At 40.8% G+C, this 21,004-nt stretch overlaps 2 protein-coding genes across 13 annotated transcripts in view; one reads left to right on the top strand and one right to left on the bottom strand.

The window, feature by feature from the left end:
* LOC118095417 (poly(rC)-binding protein 3) overlaps positions 1-10,180 on the top strand; it is a 249,935-nt gene extending 239,755 nt beyond the window's left edge. For 10 of the 12 annotated variants that reach the window (XM_060282171.2, XM_088655484.1, XM_088655486.1 and 7 more), the window contains one exon: positions 1-2,544. This exon is cut by the window's left edge and continues 1,323 nt beyond it. Coding sequence is in view for 2 of the 12 variants with exons in the window: in XM_088655488.1 (XP_088511614.1) it covers positions 6,720-6,780 (61 nt within the window). In the remaining 10 variants the exon portion in view is untranslated. Of the gene's footprint in view, positions 2,545-6,719 lie in introns of those variants that run through there. The other 2 variants (XM_088655488.1, XM_088655490.1) reach the window with 2 other exon arrangements.
* ZNF830 (zinc finger protein 830) lies at positions 3,162-20,935 on the bottom strand. Its single transcript, XM_088655491.1, has 10 exons — positions 20,728-20,935; positions 19,055-19,151; positions 17,840-17,957; positions 15,750-15,783; positions 14,724-14,917; positions 13,618-13,708; positions 13,077-13,140; positions 7,840-7,920; positions 6,176-6,252; positions 3,162-4,326 (listed from the first exon to the last, which is right to left on the bottom strand). The coding sequence occupies exons 1-10, from the start codon at positions 20,871-20,873 to the stop codon at positions 4,146-4,148; spliced, it is 1,083 nt and encodes a 360-aa protein (XP_088511617.1). The 5' UTR covers positions 20,874-20,935; the 3' UTR covers positions 3,162-4,145.
* Positions 20,936-21,004: the final 69 nt, after the last annotated feature.

The raw sequence follows: 21,004 nt of genomic DNA on the forward strand, positions 1-21,004 counted from the left end.
TTGTCAGATCAGCTCTAGCGATGTCACATACAAATGCTGCTATGTGAAGGTTAGGAAAGGATTTCAGAATCTTTGTCTGGTAACATGGAAGACACCCTCAGTAATGGCAGAATCCTGAAACTAGCTGCACTGTGAAATGCTTATTTGTAACAAAATTATATTTTAAAATAGAATTTTGCTGTCAGTGTAGTGGCTTTTAAAGATTATTTTTGTGCACCAGTACTTGGTAAAAAGCCATAACAGCATCCAATAACCTTTTCTATACTATATTTACAAAATGCTACAATTTAGTCCTTTCCATTTCTTCAAATTATAGGATTTAAAGTTTTAGGAGATGTAATCAACCGAGTACAGCTGCTGCATAACTTCTGCTCATCTCTTGGAAGCTATTCAGGAATCCTATATAAGCTTCCTGGTAATTAAAGGAGGTTGGAGAAAACCTGAGCTTGGCAGACTCCTGCCTATCTCTGGGTTCCTCATTGCATGAACTTCTGTTTCTGATGATAGTTAAAACAGTTGTGCCTCTACCGAATTACACCTACAAATCACAGGTGTAAATACTCAGGTTTTTAAGAGCTTATATCACATAACCATTACAAAAGGCTGTTGCTGAAAACAGACATCTGCTCTTTTGAGGCCAGTTATTTTGAAATGTATGTTTTAGGAAATCATGAATATCCTTGTTAAATGAGATGATAAATGATGGTAGGCAAGCGTACCTGAAAGGCAGTGTTCCTGTGCAATATGTAATCAGTGCACAGGTGTTCTGCATGTGCCCCCTGGGGTCCACTACCAGAATAGGCTAGGTAAGTAAAACCTGGTCTGCAATCCAGGAGACTTGGGTGTGCACCCAAGAAAAAGAATCCACTGCAGGGAAACTTGACGGAGAAAGTATTCTCTGGAGGCAGAACTCAGAAACTTTTAAAAACCACTAGTCAAACACAGCTTACCACAGCTTAAAAACTCGCATTAGTTCCAGGGAGCAGGATTGCTCCCTTTAAAACATTGCTGTACCAATGACAACTGCAGTCATATGAAAAACAAGCATAAAAGATGAGCAGATATTCATTTGCTATTTCATATCCAGACATGAGTTTCAGGCTATTATTCAGTTGAAATGAACCAAGAAGGGGATTTTTTTTAAAAAAGAATCTATAATTGCAAGCAAACTCCAAATCCTGGGAGATATAGTGGCTGGTTGCTATCTGTTGGAACTAGTTATTTGGGGTTTTCTGTTTTGTTTGGTTCTTCTTTTCTTTTTTCACAAAAATTGCATTTTCTGTTTGTCCATCACTATTTTTTTTTATATTAAATTTCTGTTGCTTTAAACAGTGGCGCCATAATGCACCTCTGTTTGCCTCACAATCTTTTGAACTTAATCCATTTGCCTGCCATATTCACCCACTATTGCACTCCTTGGACACAAAAGCTTTAATGAGGAATTGAACAGAATGCAAATGCAATACTTTTTAAAACCTACTATTTAAAAGTGTGTTGTTTTAATTGTATAGGGCTAAGCACTATTTTTAGTATCCGTGTGTCATTTCTGTACTCTGTAGACTTTTCTCTCTCTCAACCTTAGTACCTTTGCACTACCGTTTTGTCACTGTAACCAATTGTAGAACTGCCATTATTGCAAACAAATTGCACTTAACCAAACAGTCTCCATGTCTGTATATACTGAAGTGGGAGAATTGGAAATACTGTCAAGCGGCTTCGGGTATTCAACAGCTCTAGAAACCTGCTGTAAAAACTGTTAAGAACTATTATTAACTGTGTTTATAAATTGAAGTAAATCAATGTGAGAATTTGCTTGAATTGAAATGCTGTTCTATGCCAGTTGTACTCAAGTGTTTTTTTTTAAATGGTGAGAAGTTTTTCTTCCTGTTTTTCTTTTTCTTCCTTTTTTTGCCCCCCCTCCCCTGATTTTTGTTCCTGCATTTCAGGCTCTCTTCAGAAGTAACTGGCCTCGGGGCTCTGTAATGTGTCCCAGCATGCACTAGGGCTTGAGTTCCCTGACAGGATTTTCTAAAGCCTCATGAGACAATGCTTTCTATGGACTAATCAACAGAGGAAGTGATCATTTCTAACTTTATTACTCTTCCAAGATCTCAAAATAAACACTTTTACTCTCTCAGCAACTGTGCTTCCCAACTCCTGTGTTGCTTTCATTGCTATTCTGGTTTAATAATCTTGAGGCTCAGCAAGAAACAGTTACAGATTATTATTATTTTTAAATTTTTCTGTAGATGTTCATGCTCTGGCCAGTCTGTACAAAGCATGGGCTGTTGATGTTTTAAACCACTATATATATTAAGTATAGACTTGATAAACTAAATAAGCTGTTTTGGTTTTTTATATATATAAATAAAGGTTTTCCTGACTTTAAAAACCACATCTTAGCTTTGTGCATACAAATAGCTGTTGTGATTTTTAACTTTGTAACTAAGATGTTGATCAAATACTATTTTTGTGACTTGTCACCAATGAGTTCAGACCTATGGCTTGTTTTGCATTAACAATTAAAAGTTTGATATAATTGCAGTTAGGCCTGGTGCTTATTGGGGGCATCTTAAAGAGTATTGCACAATAATCTGCTTAATGGGGACTTTCAGCCAACCTGTTGAGTGACTGGCTTAATGAAAAAGCCCAGGTTTCATCCATGTGGAAATGGTTTTCTACATACCAATGGCATTTTGAATAGGATATTATTATGCTTGCAAAAGCTTGCTGGGTCCTGTGGGAGGTTCTGGAGGGAACCCATGTCCAGCATGGCAGGTCCATGAGCACAAGAGAGCTTCTGGTACATTTCACAAAAATCAGGCTGCTGTGCCACATTAGAACTACTTGTGGAGCTGAGGGGTGTCAAGAAACAATTTAATATGACAGTGGTAGCAGAACTGCTACTAAAGGAAAAGACACAAAGAATGCCACAGAGCTGAAACAAATCCATTAGATAAATCTAGGATGAATGAACAATTGCTTTAAAAATACAGGTATCCAGGACGTAACTGATGGATTAACAGGCCTTTCTTTACTGTTGACATCCATACTACTAATGTTTGACTTCAGGAAATATTACTAGGCAATATCCAAACATAATTCTTACAGGTTAGGGCCAAGTGCTGAAACTGACAGCAGTGCTTAAACCACAGTAAAACTTCTTCAGAGAAAGTATTTTATTGGAATATCTATTCCAAACAACATTTTACTTGATTTATGGCAGCATCTTTGATTAGAAAAAAAGCATCATATTTTTGCTATTTCAGATCGGACTGCATTACATTGCTCCTGAGAAAAGGTTTCCATGGCCCAAACGACCTAAAAATGCCAGTTACTGGTGTGTGAACTGGGGGGAAATTGATAATTAAAGGGAAATGTCTACTCATGGTTGTAAGTACTCGCTCTATAAATTCACCAACACACATTGTGCAAAGCACACAGGGCAAAATTTCTCTTGTTCTGTTCAACTCAGTAGCCATCATTCAGGGCTGTCTTTAAGTATTTTCTAAACTATCCTAGAAAAAGATAGTAAGTCCAAGGTAGCAAGGAAGTTTTTCTAGGATCATACAGGTTAAGTAGCATCTACAAGTAACTAAATAGTTGGAATCTTACAATAGAAGATGTACTGTGTACAGGCTTTAGACTTATTTTCTCAAACAGAAGCCCCTGGCCCCTGCCAAGGAGTATTTCAAAGACATATTGGGAGAAGGCATGGAGGTGAGAGTCCATGGATCTGGCACCAAGCCCTGTGTAGCCCTGGCTGTGGTTCCGAAAGTCAAAGCCATGCTTAGCCCTGCAGCATGCTCCAACTGCTTAGGCTCACACTTCCCTAGGGGTTCCCTAGACCTAACACTTTTAATGGGTATTAAAACAGCACAGGTGACACAACAGAAGCTACACTGGATTCATAGAGCAAATAAAACATTTTCTGTAGATCTTAATAGGAAAGCTACAATCACATTATTATTATTTTAAAAAAAAGTTTTTACAATATACAACTCTTTACAATGGCTTTTCTATTCTTAACCCTATAAACATATTTTTACACATTTTAATACCTGCAGGATTCTTTAAATAAATATTTTATCCTAAGTGTGTTAGAAGACCAAAATACCACCCATCAGGAGATTGGCTCCTAGCAGCTACAATGATGTTCCTTTTGCCCTCCAGTCCTGAGAGAGGAGGTCATGCAGTTCCCCTTCGTCATCACTGCCAGTGTCGCCATCCTCCACCTGGGCAGCTCTTAGTCTCATGGCTTCCTTCAGTTTATCCTTCAGTACTTCCTGGCGGTCACGCAGTTGTTCTACACGGCGGAAACATTCACTAGGGTAAAATTAAAAATAATAATAATTTGCCCTCTTCTAATACTTAAGTGAAAAGCTGCAATAGTGTGCCTTTTAAGTTCACATTCTTCATATCTTTGGAAAGAACATGGCAGTTTCTCAGACACAACATTAACATTAACTCAGTCAATTCAAGCCTATGGCACTTTGTCCAAGAACCTGAGCTCCTATCATTGAATGAGTTCAGACTTTTCCAGTTGCTTTTACTTGTCCTTTTGGGGTGCAAAGGGTAAGCCTAACAAGCTGTACTTGCACTGGGGCCACTGTCTGCTATTTAGGAGGTGGTTTTCAGATGGCTTTCCTTCAGGGAACACTTGCCATATTGACATTTCTTCCAGTGAACTCCTGGGTATCTTGCACCAAAAGCCCTGAGCTCTGTGCAGGCCACTCATGTCATGCAGAATACTGGGCTGGCCTGTTGAACACCTCTGTCACCAAGCAGAGACTGCATAAATGCTCAGAACGCAACCAGCCAATCTTCCTTTCTTGGGCGGCACATGGAAGCAAAAGTGCCTGATTGAGTGGTTCTCTAAAGAATTTTATATAGACTTCCAAGGCTTTCTGGAACAATTTGAAAACTATTGATTTCTGGAAATTAATTTCATTCCACTATATTTTGCATCTCTGTTTTTAATCTTTTAATTTTTTTTAACCTACAAATGAACAAGAGTTATGCACCTGTGAGTCAAAAACAGACAGCAATTTAATACTTTTTCTACATTAACAAAAGGCTAGACACAGATTAATGAAGCACTGAAGGAACAGGAACCAGCAACTTTCACTAAATTTACTTTGAAAACTTTTATGGTACAAAAGTGTCAGCTTGACAGCCATAGCCAGTTAAGTATACCCCAGACTTAAGACAATGAAAAGTTATTTGGCTACAAAAGAAAAAAGGAAGTGATTCATTAATCAATAAGTCTCAAGAGACCTCAAAAAGTCCCCTCCACCAGTTTCAATGTTCCTGCTTCCACTTGGGAGTCACCAGCTAAGGAAGGAGGGCGGGAGGGGTAGTCTTACATTGTGCAGCAAAGCATACACCCAAAGTGAGGCCACACCAATACAAAGAAGTTCCTTGGTCCCTCTAGATATTTTATAATATTAGGGTGAGCTTACGCGTTTTAGCTGTGGACAACAGGATACAAGGGGCAAGGAAAGGAAAAGATATAACAGGAGTCTGGGTGGTGGTTAATCAGTGATCCTTGAGATGCTGCAGAACTCCTATCTTCTCTGAACATTGACCATGGTGCCTGGGGCTGCTGGGAGTTAGGGACCAATAAAATGTGGAGTGCCACAGGTTAGCCACTCTTGCTCTAGAACCTCATCTACTTTCGGTTAGAGTCAGATATGAGAAGAGCTGGACCCAAAAGTAAGTATGGAAGTTGGCTTTAAGAATCCTGTTGTGATCTCACGCATGGGGCTAACCATTCCAAAGATTTGGAATTGACAAATGTCCTAAGCCACGCAATTCTTAATTATGCATCAAAAGTGCTCTTGTACAGAAATGTAACAGTTTAAAAAGTCTAGGAGAACTTTTGACACCTTGCATGTCTATGAACTTTAGGGTCTACCTCCAAATTTCATCACTTGATTCTATCTAGCCATGTGTGTGAGAGGATGGGGAGATGTAGCAGGTACAAGGAAGCCCACAGCTGTGGAATGTGATAGTAGCTGCAGAATTCAGTTCCCAAAGAATCTCTTTTCCCTACCCGACTAGCAAAAATGCAATAATAAGCAGAGAGTTGTGTGTGTTGCAGAATTTTGATGTATTTAATTTCAAGCAGTGCGTTTACATTAAGCTTTTTGAAATTAGGTTTTAATTTACTTACATCTGCTCATCTATTTCTCCAATTTGACGGTCAAGTCGCCCTTCCTCATCTTCTTCAGCTACTATAGCTTCTGAAATCTAACTCAGAAAAGGCAGGTATTATTTACCATAACCAAAAAAATAATAATGGATCCATATAAAAGTAAGCTTTGCCTTCTCTTTACTGCAGTGAGAAAACTAGGAGCAAGCTATAGGATTATGCTTCCTCCTGCAACAGATTCTCCAAAACTTGCTAGGCTCTCCATTTAACCTGAATTTAAGCAAATTTAAACCCTGGATTAAGAAGGAATGTGATCAGTCTTAACCAGCTTATGGCAGCAGGTAAAAGGGAGAATATAGCTTGCTCATATTATCTTAACTACAAGTTAAGAGAAAGCCAGCTTGCTCTGGCCCACCACAATACGTTTTGAAAGTGACAAACCCAAGCAAAGAAGATCTTAGTGCTTTAGTAATATGAGCACTGATGATGAAACTCGCGTTTAAGAATTCTGTTAACAATTAATCACTGATTTTCAAAATATATTTTAACCTGTTATTTCTTTCAGCATATACTTTCTCAAAGTTGAGTGTCTTGGCGATGCTGTGCAGCCAGTGGTCAACATGTAACCAAGAAGAGCCCTTGGGCACCACTAATGTTCACAAAATGTGCCCACTGCTGTGTTTATAGCACCGAGTGCATTTCAGAATAGGATGACTGCTCTACAACAGTCTTCTCCCAACAATTCATTCATGGAAAATTTTCTGCAACACCAGAGTTTGAAAGCAAAGTTAAAAGGCACACGGGGAAGTTGCTGAGTGACCACCTTCAAAGGGATTGGTTTTTAAAAGCAGTATGTGAGAACCACAGATCTAGTCAACAGCAGATGTGGTAAGGCAAATATTGCAATAAAAATGAAGCCACATGGGAGGAATGCTAAATCCAACCCAGAGCCAGAAAATTATTGCATATACAGTGGAGCCTCGGTTTATGAACACCTCGGTTTACGAATTTTCAGTTTACGAACACCACGGACCCATCTGGAACAGATTAATTCACTTTCCATTACTTTCAATGGGAAAGTTCGCTTCAGTTTATGAACGCTTCAGTTTATGAACAGACTTCCGGAACCAATTACACCCATGCTTCAGGTTACGTAAGCTTCAGGTTGAGTACTCCGCGGACCCGTCTGGAACGGATTAATCCACTTTCCATTACTTTGAATGGGAAAGTTCGCTTCAGTTTATGAACGCTTCAGTTTATGAACAGACTTCCGGAACCAATTGTGTTCATAAACCGAGGTACCACTGTATAGAGTATATGTATAAAGTATACAGACATAAAATATCAAGTGCACCAGACCTGAAAAAATGAAAGTGAACGGTGACAGTGACAGGCCATCTGGCCTGACAGAATATCCATCCTGCATTCCTGCTAGATAGGATATGCTGATCAAATTTTTAAAAAGCAAACTTCATCACAATTTTTGATGTAGTGTCATCTGTTACTAAAGTTTCTTCACTTCACTGTTTGAAGGGGGATACTCAGACGACAGCTAGCTTACAAAATGATTTTAATCGATATTAAAACAGTCAGTCCGCAAATGCAGTGGAATGTCACTCTGCCAAGTTCTAGTTCTGCATTTACAGATACGTGCAAGCAATTCAAAACAGGAGGCATCAACTTACAGTATTGACTTGTCGCATAGCCTTCTGGAATTCATCCCATTCTTTGTCCATCTGATCCTTTGGAGCATCAACCTTCCTCACCTACGAAATAAGAAATATGAGGAGTTTGTGGAAGGCTGTATTCCTATTTCTCATTATCGGTTTTACTTCTACTTTATGCTGCAAGCAAGGAGAGCTTGGTTGCTAAGTTGCTGGTTTTTTCGAAGCAAACAATTTATCCAGACAACTTGAAGCTATATGGAGAGAGAGAATCCTCATTTCATATTATGTGCTACCAGTTTGCACTGCAATGCACTGTCAACTTAAACACACTAAGGGACATCAAAGGGAGCAGATGAAGGCAATATGTGAGCTACTAAGAATAAACACACATTTGTTATCTACTATATGCTATCTACTTAGCCCCCTAACTCCTTGATATTTAGAATAAGAGTCATTAGCATCCTGGTACCACATAATATTGTAGTATAAATGGATTCAGCAATACTTCCCTAACTGCTTGGCTCCTAGCCTGGGTACCATAAAATGTCTGTGCTTTTACACATGTTATTCAAAGTATATTTAGTATGTGTTTTTCAAGATTTGGCTAAGATACTGGGAATTGAAACAGGATGAAGGCACATCTGCTAACACTAGGAAGAACCGGTCTCAGAGTAACTGAAGGCGTACAAACACCATCTCCTTCAAATAAGGTGCTAATCTGCCAGCATAATAATAAACAAATAACAAGAGGGCACATGAAGAGTGGTGCAGAAAGAGAGGAAGGAGGTGGACAGAGTACGTTCTACTGTGAGCTGGGGAGAAGAGAGAAAAATGCTTGCAAAAAAATTACACTGCTATGGAACATATGGTTTTTCATAATTCAGCAGCAGTATATTGTGAGTTATCATATTAATAATACACTATATTGTGTCCCAAAGCATCTCATGCACATCCTCCTGAAAGCAAGGTGATATTAGGGGGCTGAGGGAGAGAGGGAGGGAGAGGAATAGAGGGAGAACCTGATCTAAGACTAGGGTTAGGCAATATATTGATATATTGTCCAAAACTGGTTTGAAGTCCATATCGTGATATCAGTTTCATAGTTTTTGACCTGACAATACATCGCAAATGAGGATGTGTGTCAGGGCTGGGCGTCCAAAGCCAGTTTCAAGTCCATACCATTATATTGGCTTCATAATTTCTGACCTGGCAATATATTACAAATCACGATGTGTATGTGCTCGCACTATGCAAAAATCACAATGTGGGGGAAACTGTGCTGCCAATGACTCCACATAGCTCCAGCCTTATTTCAGACATTGAGATATATCAGTAAAATGCAATGTTTAGCTGATGATATATCACAATGTTGAAAACCAGGCATGGCCCAGCCCTATCTAAGACCACCCACCAAGATCATGGCTGTAGGCTTCTTGATTCACATTTAGCCACTACAACAACTAACAGGTGTTGATCTATGCATGATCACATGCATAACTCAGGAGCAAGGACACAGCAACTGGCCAGACAGCCTCTTTACCCTTATTAGGCATGCAACAGACCCAAATCTCAGCCCCAGCTTCTTCTGTTCATTTCCCCCTCATTCCTTTTATCTGCCTCCCCCCTCCTTTAACACAAGGATGGTTAACACAAGGAGAGCTGCTGCACAGTATGAGGAGGAAGGCAAAGGGGCAGACAAAAATATGGTGCGGCGGGAGCGGAGCAGTGTGAGAAGCTGTAGCTGCCTTGCCTCCGGTTTCATCTATTGGTTTTGCACAGGCATCCCCAAACTTCGGCCCTCCAGATGTTTTGGACTACAATTCCCATCATCCCTGACCACTGGTCCTGTTAGCTAGGGATCATGGGAGTTGTAGGCCAAAACATCTGGAGGGCCGCAGTTTGGGGATGCCTGGTTTAGCAGGTAAAGAGTGAATCTCTGGGTTGCCACTTATAGCAAGGCTCATCCTTCTGAAAGCTGCAACAAGCCAGATAGCTTGCCATACCAATGTCAGCTAAATATACTTCAGGCTAAATAAAGTAACTGGGGGAAATCAACTTTCATTGGAATTATTTGCAAGACCATGCTTATAGCTCTGTTTTGTGCATTTGTTCTCCCCCCAGAAATGAGACACATTTCATCCATGTAAAAGCAAGTCATGTGCTTTGATTCTGAATGATTAATTATGCTACAATATACGTAAATCATTTCAAAGTAACTTACCATAAGAATATACACTTCATTAACCATACATTGCTTTTGCTCTTTGTGAATGTTTTAGATGTAATACCCCCCTTGTGTATTATGGTCTGCCTTTTTTAATTTGTTACATATTGGACAATAAAAGTTTAAAAGAATTCAGTTAATGCTTGATCAGTAAGAAATTATATCAAGGTCTATTTCAAAAGCATTTGCTTCTTCAACCCTGAGAGGCAAATTTAAAGTCAGGCAGCAACAATTGGCATATGCGAACTATTACAATATTGATAACCATGCATCAGAACTCTTTCTAAGCTAAACTTCTAACGTCTGCCAGAGGTTAAATATCAGGAACATTCAGACAGGCACAGGAAACAAACAAAAGGAAAAAAGAACCAGAAGCCCCTTCTCTGCTTTGGGCAGCTTCCAGTCAATCCAACAGGGCATCAGCAGAACTCCCCCCCCACTCCAATTTAAATTATTAAGACAGTGCACAAGGGGTAAAGGTACCCCTGACTGGTACCTCGCGAACGACTCTGGGGTTGTGGTGCTCATCTCGCTTTACTGGCCGAGGGAGCCGGTGTTTGTCCGCAGACAGCTTCCGGGTCACATGGCCAGCATGACTAAGCCGCTTCTGGCAAACCAGAGGAGTGCACAGAAACACCGTTACTTTCCCGCTGGAGCGGTAAATATTTATCTACTTGTACTTTTATGTGCTTTCGAACTGCTAGGTTGGCAGGAGCACAAGGGATAGAAACTTGCTTTTCCTTTCTTGTTTTAAGATGCGAGATCTTCAGGATATAAAAACACGAAACACACATGGATCCACTTGAAACTGGTAGGTAGCCAGGGCATTTACACATGTCAAGGAAATGAACAACTATCTGACTTTTAGAAGACATCTGAAGGCAGCCCTGTTTATTGTGCTTTTAAATCTGTTGGGAGCCACTCAGAGTGGCTAGGGAAACCCAGCCAGATGGGCAGGGTATAAATAATAAATTGTTGTTGTTGTTACAGGTATCCTGGTTTTTAGTCCCTATGACTCGAGATAATTTCTAAAAAGGTTACTTCAATGTACAATATCTAGACGAGGTTTCTGAAATACAGCTACTATGGCTGAATGTGATTACTAAGGAACATAAATTATTACTCAAGAACACTCTTCCCCATCTCCTAACCTGGAAAAAAGGCCACCAACACTCACCAAACTTAATAATGATAATAATTTTATTACTTACTAGTTGCTGTGGCTGTCTGTTAAATGGAGCCTCAGAGTCCCCCTTCAGACACGCCTCACCTTCAGAGTCCCCCTGTTTTACATCCCGGCCCCTCCTCCCCCCACCCCGGCTCATCCCTGTGATTGGCCCCACCCAGTCCCAACCGATTACCTATCTGCCCCCTCCTCCCACCATCCCCCACCCAGGCAAGCCCCCACCTCCACTCGGCCCAGTCTGGAAAGCCGAGCTGAGATGCTGTGGAGAGGGAAGTTTTCCTAGGTGCAGTACCAGTGTAACCGTCGCTAGAGGGCACTATTTTGCAACCTCTCCTGTGCTCCCAGCATGCACTTTCGTCTGATTTGTGAGTTCTGGAATACATGGTTTTTGGGGTTTTACCTTGCCCAGGTGCCACATCTGTCTACGCAAACGGTATGGTATGGGCTTGCTCTCATATTCACTTAGGACATTGTGTCCAAATTTGAATGCAATCGGTCAAGCGGTTTTGTTGAACATTGGAGACAAGCACACACACACCAGTTTACATTTATGTGTGTGTGTGTGTGTGTGTGTGCGCGCGCGCACACACACACACACACACACACACACACACACATACATCTGGCTGGGTTTCTCCAGGCACTCTAGGCGGCTTCCAGCAAAATATAAAAACATAATAAAATGTCAAACATTAAAAACTTCCCTAAACAGGGCTGCCTTCAGATGTTTTCTAAAAGTTGTGTAGTTCTTTATCTCCTTGACATCTGAGGAGAGGGTGTCGCAGAGGGAGGGCGGCACTACCAAGAAGGCCCTCTGCTGGCCCCCTGTAACTTCACGTCTTGCAGTGAGGGAACCGCCAAAAGATCCTTGGAGGACTTCACAGTGTCCAGGCTGAATGATGGGGATGGAGACGCTGCTTCAGCTATACTAAAGGAACGTCTCCCAGGGAAAAGTTCCTGTAGAGAAACGATCTCAAGAGAGATACTGCTTTGGCTACTCCCAAACCAAAAAAATTCTAGCCGTTTCTGTTGAAGATGAGGAAGTGTGGCTGGGACTCTTAACAACTAAGCGAAGTAAGGGAGTGCTTAGAAAGCTCTCCAGCTGTATCTGCACATCTGTGTAGGCTACTGGAAAGAGAGGGGGCAAGATGGTAATTAAAGGCAGAAATGCTGGATTATAGATGTGCATTTGAATTTTTTAATGCATTTATTCTAAGAGTTTAGAAGCAAAGGCTGATCTGTACATTGCCCCAATACACTGTCTACCTTCATTTTACATGGACATTTATTCCCAACTTTGCTACATCTTTTGTCAGCCCCACATCCATTGATTCTGCAAAATCAAGGGCATCACAGAATAAACATCACATTTCAACTAGCTGTGTACAGGTGCGCTAATTAACAGTCTCACTGCACTCTCTATTTGTCAACCACCTACAGGAACAGCAGAGGGGAGTCTGACTGCATATGAGGACTACAGCATCCTGGCTAGTAGGATCAATTACTCTTGATTAAAGATGGGAAGGCCTGGAAAAAACCCAGAAAAATTGGAAATAAAATGAGGTTTTTGGTTTTTTTTTTCAATTTTCCCGGTTTCCCCCCAGGCCTTCCCATCTCTACTTTTGATTCATGTCAGACAATATCCAACACAAACTTAAGAGAAAGCCAGTGCTAATTGCTACACCAAAAACTGCTGCAGGTTAATCAAATCCTTTACAAGAGGATACCACAAAGCATTTCAATCATTATGTAAATCTGTTATTCAGCTTCTGTAATTGCTAGCTGACTAGGTGAATTAATTCCTCAAAGAACTGACGTGCTGAAATCGGAACAAATCACACTTGCCTTTGCATCCACTTCAGGATCATCAAAAAATCCCTCTGGTAAGGCCTCCGCAGTGTTTTCTTTCCTGAAATGTTAAGGTGATGGCTTGTCTTGAGCCAATTCTGCACTAGTTTTAACTCCTTCAAAACAGGAGATCAGATATCTGCACCGAGAACAGAGCGAGCAACGTAATGCCAACTCGCGCTCCCCACCCCCCACCCCAGCCTGAGGAGAAATGAAGGCACCCCTTTTGAGCTAACCATATCAATTGGCACTGTGTTTAATTTTTCCAAACCTCCAAGATCCAATAAAGATAAAGGAAACAAACACAAGAAGCCATTGTCCTTATAAACCGCTTTCTCAAAGCTCCATTATGTATGGCGTCCTAATTGTTTAAGTTACTAACACTGTTCAAAATACTGGTTCATCTCATCAGACGGTGACTTAAAAAAGAAGTACCACCTATATACTTGGCATACTGAGGATGATTAATTATGAGAACCCAAACACATTTAATTACAAATTAAAATAGGAAGGAAAACCTTTACCCTGGCTAGCTTACCTTTCCACAACTTTTTCTTGTATTTCTGCTTTCTGAATAGAGCCAGAATGGGAGACTAAAGGTGCAGCTAAAGTTTTATTGTCTGAATAGTCTGCAACAGAGAAAAGAATCACTGTCTGTATAATATGCACAATTTGAAAGCCCAAGTCACTAAAAAATGGGTGTATTAATTGCACAAACGATGAGCAGAGAGGGAAAAATTGAGATCACTCAGACCTTGAGATGAACCAATAAAGTTGATATATGTATCAACAAAAGGAAATACTTCACAGAATGATTAACTTAAAAGATTCACCACTGCTTAGATTGAAATACTGTGCACACTTAACTTAGCAGTAGTCCCACTGGACTCAGTAAACATATCCAAGCACGCATGCATGTTGATGATGACCATTAGTTTAAAATGACTAGACAAATTTTATTAGGATAGGTCTATCAAAAGAGACTAGCCATGAATCCTTAATAGAATAGCACTGAAGCTCAATTTGTCCCAACTCTGCACTTTTTTTTAGAAAAGCACAAAATTTACACCCCTTGTAGACTAAAGCTACAACATACACTAAGTTATATAAAAAAACTGTTTGCTTGCTCATAACACCATTTGGGGACTTCATTTAAAATCACCACATAATAGTCCTTGAATGGTATATATTTGGTGCTTTACTGAAAAATATCAGAATTGGTCAGCTATGCCGTTGTACTATTAGAGAACCTCAGAGGCTCTGCGTACTAGATGCTAGTGATGAACAGCAGGGGATACCACCTCCATGCCATTTAGGAGTTCCTCAGAAGCATCTGGCTGGCCACACTTGGAAACAGAATTCTGGACATCTACAACCATCAATAGCAGATGATTACTGGTTTTCGTTCGGCATGAGAAACCATCTAATATACATGTTTGATACATGTGGAGCGCACTGTAGTATATACGGATAAGCCTACCTAATGTGGCACAGCAATACTTCAGAAGCCATAAAAAAAGAGGACATGACACAACTTCAGAGGTAAAGTTAAGCAAAACATCTGATTTGTACCAAGTCATCTAGAGAGGCCTTGAAACTCTAATATTTTTGCTGTAAAGTCAGCAGAGAAAGTCCCAGAGTTACCTGATGGTAAAGCAGTGGTGTCTACTTTTGGAGGGTGGGCTGGTGTTTCTGTATGCTGCACTGTGGAAGACAAAGGAGGTTTGCTGCTGTTGTCCTGGATTTCTTTGGCCATCTCTTCTGCCTCTTCCTCCTCCTCTTCAGAGTGCTTTTCCGCTTCTGCTTCTTCATTTTTTCCAAAAAAATCTACTGGGAGCCTTTAAAAAATGAAATAATAACAACAATAACAATAATTTTATTATTTATGCCCTGCCCATCTGGCTGGCTTTCCACAACAATATACTTGAAAATATTCCATCATAATACAAGCCATAATCAAGACAATTATGGTATATTCCGGCGTATAAGACGACTGGGCATATAAGACAACCCCCAACTTTTCCAGTTAAAATATAGAGTTTGGGATATACTCGCCGTATAAGAAATTTGACCCGGTGTATAATACGACCCCTTACTTTTGAGTAGATTTTCCTGGGTTAAAAAGTAGTCTTATACGCAGGAATATACAGTATTTCAAGTACACCTAAGGTGATTTTTTTTCTTTTTACTTTCCTCCCTTAAATAGACATTCCCCATGCCAAATTTGTGTTTCCCAAACAGCTTTCCACATGGTGGTCACCTCCATCTGGTGTCCCCATCTGGGACTCCCCATGAAATAAGATAATTTTCTCTGAAGTAACTGTAGTATAATGGAAACAATGTTGTCGGCCACTGCATTTGAACAATTGCCATATGGGAACACGAAAACACCCTGTTTGAAAGCAAATTTCTCAGCACCAGTTAGGACAGGCTTCCCCAAACTGCGGCCCTCCAGATGTTTTGGCCTACAACCCCCATGATCCCTAGCTAACAGGACCAGTCGTCAGGGATGATGGGAACTGTAGTCCAAAACATCTGGAGGGCCGAAGTTTGGGGATGCCTGAGTTAGGACTTCAGGTAATGAATAACAAATATAACATCCTATTCATATCCGTAACTATGAAAAAAGAAAATGTAGGAATAGAGCTAATAACAACCATCTCAACTTACCCAGAAGAGTGTGTTTGCGGATGGTCACTTGAATCTGCAAAACATTGTCACATTGTCACATTTCAAACAGAAAAAGAACACAAAGATGAACTTCACACCTAAACTGCAGTGACCCATGAAGAACTCTGGATCAGTCGTGTGCCTAGGGTACATAAGCCAAGTTCAAATCCCCACTCAAGTCATGAAGTTAAATGAGGACAAGTCTCTCTCAGCACACACTCTACCTCTAAGTGGAGGAGAGGATAAAAATTTATGATGCCAATTATTGTGATGTAATGACTGTGATGTCACTCAATCCCTTTGAGGCTACTTTTTTTTGCTGACATAGCAACCCACATTATCCAGCCTTAAAATAAGTCTTAAATGGATAAAGTGACACTCCAAGTCAGGACTTTAAAACTATTGAAAAATAGCACCTCCTTCCATCCACATTGCACTGTCATCTCTTTTAGATCTGTGGATGAATGGTGGTATACAAATTTAATAAATAATAATAGATGAATATAACAGGGTTTTTTTGGGTAATTGAGCTAAGGTTTGACCAATGTTAAAGTGGTTATAGTCAGGTGACAGTGTGTTAAAAGAATAATTCATAGGCCAGTTACTCCAAGAAACACAAGCATTGCAAGCAGCTGAAATTTCCTTATGTAAAGGGTTTTTTTTTTTAAAAAAATTAAACATAATTTTATTAATCTAGGTTTTATTATTAATCTAGATTTTCAAGATAGCCTACAAAAGAGAACCATAAAACAAATATAAAACAGATCAAAAACATCAGAAACAAAAGCAATTAACGTGGCAACAGTAAAAATACGAAAAACAGTAGATATAAAATCAGTTAAAAGAAATTTTGAGTAGCCTTCCCAATCACATAAAACTGTAGTTTACTTAAACATAGCTTTAATCTCCCACTCTAAGGCTATGACCTTAAATTAAATTCATCCCCTTTGGGTGCATATACTCGAGACCTCCCCCCCCACCGCATTTTAAACACTGCACCATACCAGCAGCTACAGTGTGTAATATACATTGGAAACCATGAAAGGTTACCTCCAGCATTTTACCAAAATTTGTCCTCTGTCCTAGCAAGTACATCAAAAACTAATTTATAATGATTATCAAATATTACTGGCATTCATGTTATGGGTACTCAAATACTACTTGCATTGATTATTAATTCATTCATGTTTAATTTCAAAGTAGGCTTCTAGGAAATTTACAAAGTAGAGAAACATTAATACATAAATATCCATAATTAAAATATTCAATAAAACAATCCTATTACTTCTCTTAAAACAGGAGACTTGGGTTGGGAAAATGCCTGTATAATAGAATTATTTTCAAACGCCAGCAGAATAGCATTACAGATGGGGCCTCTAGCATTTCAGCGAGGAGTGCATTCCGTAACACTAATGCTCCCAGTGAAAAAGAACACTTTTGCATCATCAAAGCGATAATCATAAAGCCATGGCAAGACTAACTGGGGTTCTTTTATTTAATGTACTTAACCAGGCTTTCAGGTAAGCTGGTGTGGAATTGTTCAGACTTTATATGTAAACAGCAACACCTTAAAATTGATTTGGTGACAGGTAGTTAGTGTAGACCCATTAGTATGGGCATGGTATGTGCTCAGTAAAGAGCACCACTCACCACCTGGTCCATGACATTCTGCACTAGCAGCAGCCTATGAACCAGCTGGAAGGGAAGAACCACAAAGACCGCATAACAATATTCTAGAACATGAGGTTACCAATGCATGTGTCACAGAGGCCAGATTGTGCTAGTACTTTTCTCCATAGTGACCACATGCGCATCCATGGTCAAATGTGGTTCCAACAACACCTATTAACTGCGTACCTGTCCCTTCAAAGAGTGCATCTAGAAGAGGCAAAATCACAAATTTTCAGCTGCAGTAACCTTGTCAGCCTCAGTTTATTAGTCCTCATGCAGACCACCAGTATATAAAGTTTTATATAAAACACACCATCCAAGGAAAATATTTAATGCACAAATGATTTCAAGACAGCTGGGGAACGGGGAAGAACTGTAGAAAAATTACCAGGTCAGTACACAGCTTAACATGTCAATACCTTTGGGTTTCTTCAGTTCTGGAGATTCTGTGTTGGTTGTTTTCCTCTTTAGAGAAGATGAGGTGTCAGGAATAGGACCTGGTATTGATTGTTTAAGATTTCTTAACTGCTCAACTTTCTGCAGGGTGGGGATTAAAATCAACAGATGAGCACATGTGCTTTCTTTCCAAGGAATACATTATTACAACATAGAATAATTAAAGTTCTTTTCACAAAGTAGCACATTTCCCACAAAATACCCTATTTTTTGCTCCATAAGACGTACCTGACCAGAAGACGCACCTAATTTTTGGAGGAGGAAAGGGGGAAACCCGTTTTTTGTTTTTGTTTTGCATCAGCTCAAAGTTGTGCAGCTTCTTTGCAAATGGGGAAAGCCCCATTTTGGGGTGGATCAGCTCAGTTGTGCAGCTTTTTTGCAAGGGGGAAAAGCTCCATTTTTGAGGATCAGCTCAAAGTTGCTGAGCTTACCTTGCAAAGGAGAAAAAATCCTGTTTTTATGGGGTTCAACTCACAGTTCTGCAGCTTCTTTAGGAAAGGGAGCCATTTCTACAGTTTCCAGACAGATAATCTAATCAGCCAGTCACATGTCGCTGCAGCCTCCTTCTGCAGAACATTCAACAAGGGGGCGGGGCCTGGAAGGGAGCTAGTGTGCCTTATCTTCCTCCCCGATCTCTTGCAATCAGCTGCTGAGCAGGTTCCTTTCAACTCCCTCTTCCCCTCTTGTTAGCCTTTAGCTCTTCCTAAAAATAGAAAAAGCATATCTGCTTTTCGCCCCTGGGCAATTCGGCTCCAGGGACCATGCATTCACTCCATAAGACGCACAGACATTTCCTCTTACTTTTTAAGAGGAAAAAAGTGAGTGTCTTATGGAGCAAAAAATATGGTAACACTAGCTGCAACAAGGGGCAAGAGACAGTTACTTTTATGTATTTAGACTATTTAGCATATGAAGCAAATTGGTATTTTTGTTAAAATCATCCTTTTAAAAGTCAATGTTTTAATTGGGGGGGAGGTCACTATTATGTCTAGTTTATAAGATCATCAGATTTCATGTATTATTATACTGCAGAATCATATTAACTTTGTCAGTGCATTTCGATTTCTAGATTGGTAATTAAGAAAAGAACTATTAGTCTTCTTAGCTTTGCAAGATAACACAGAACACAAATGTTGTAAGCACATTACTTTTTTTTTTAAAAAAGAAATGTCTCTTACCTCTTTGTGCGGCTTCCCAAGCACGTGTGTTTGCCACAACAGTTCACTCTTCACAGGCATGTTGCACAGAGAGCAGCTTAAGTTTCCCAAACTGTTATATGTAGAATTTGGAATCAAGGAAATGAATATAAAAACAGCCCACCTCTCAAAACTGCAGTTGTGGGCTTTGAACATGCAACAAAAACTTGGCTAAAATACGCATTATTAAGCCATATTATAGCTTTTAAAAGTGAGAAGTAAAATATACTGTAAATCTGTATGTGTGAAGCTATTAAGAGTCTTGGCTTCATAACGATTCCTGTACACTTACTTTTTTAAAGCCACTTTTTGCTTTGCTGCCACTCTGCATTCCCACACACCACAAAGTTGTTGGTTGAGTTACACTGAGATACAGCAAGAGCTATATTTTCAAAATGGGTAGCTGTGCTAGTCTGCTTCCGTAAAAAACAAGAGTTTTGGTGGCACATTAAGGAGATATGAATTTATTTTGGTCATTTATACCAAAAACAAAAGCCAATGTGGTGTAGTGGTTAGAGTGTCAGACTAGGAACTGGGAGACCAAGGTTTGAATCCCCATTTGACCTTGGGCCAGTCACTTGCTCTCAGCCTAGCCTACCTCACAGGGTTGTTGTGGGGATTAAATGGGGGAGGGAATAAAGTGACAAAAAGGTGGGATAGAAATGAAATAAACTACTATGCAGCCAGTCTTTCAGGAAAGATTGGGAGCTTCAGTGAGGATGGAGAAAACAGAGGGTAAGAAGTTGGCAAAGCCCCCTCACAAGGGACAGGACCAAACCCATACCTCCCCGCCCCCCAGTCAATCTATTATAGTTGCAGGTCTTGAGCCCTGCTTGTTTCAACGAGTTAGGGAGAGGGAAGGTGACATAGAAATGGTTATAGCAACCTGGGTAATGTCATAATCATTGATGGAACAACAAATATGGCTTAGGCTGAAGCTCCCTGAACCTCTCCTGGTTTTGAGATTTTATGGGGGGGATCTTCTTGGGAACTGACAGCTTCCAATGAAAGGGTTGGTGCCATGCTTCTTCTACTTCTTTTTGCTGTGATTATCTGCATGGTTTCAGTAGATATTTTGTATTCATATTTAGCTCAATTCTCTCCATGTTTAACTGTTTTTTAATTACTGTACTTTCTCCCTCCTATGTTTCTAGCTCTTCTTAGCTTTATTTGCAAGCAGTCAAACGAGGGAAGGAGGGGGGGGGGACAAATACAACAACAGCGGGTTGCGGCTGGATAGTTCTTTCCTAACCCCTTCACCCACCATCTTCCCTTCTCCCCTCGTCCCGTCTATATCACAGCTGTAAACCTCATAGCGCTGCTTGATTCAACCAGTGATAAGCTCAGTCGCTGGAGCATAAGACCCTGCTCCTCACAGTCGCGGGTTCGAGCTCCAAAGGCAAAAAATTCCTACATTGCAGGGGGCTGGACTAGATGACCCTCGTGGTCCCTTCCAACTCTACCATGCTATGAAGTGAGGGAGCGGGAAGGGGACCCCGGAGCAACCTGGGGAGCGTCATGGACGCGGCAGCAACGAAGCTCGGAATAGCCAGAGAGGCGGCCGTGCTTAGTCCCCCAGCCAAATGCCCCCAGCCAAATGCAGGGAATCCGCCCGCCTGAGGGGAAAAGGCAGGCCCCTCCCCCCCCAGGAAGGGTATCTGGCGAACGGAGAGTCGACCCTCTTCTTCTTCCCGGCCGCCGCCTCGCGCTGCTTCGCCCGCATCAGCCGCCGCAGCTCCTCTTGCCCCACCGAGGCCGCCGGCCGCCCCCGCGGCCTCCCCGCCGGACCCGAAGCCGCCATAATCGCCGCGGAGGAAGAGGGCGCCTTCCGTCCGCCACTGCGGGCGCACCAGAAAGTGCGTCATCCAACCTCGCTCGTCGCAAAGACTTTGCGTCACCGAGAGCGTCTCTCTCTCCCCGTCCGCTTCTTAG

This window comes from Zootoca vivipara, chromosome 12, assembly GCF_965207765.1.
Source record: "Zootoca vivipara chromosome 12, rZooViv2.hap1.1, whole genome shotgun sequence".
NCBI lineage: Eukaryota > Metazoa > Chordata > Lepidosauria > Squamata > Lacertidae > Zootoca > Zootoca vivipara.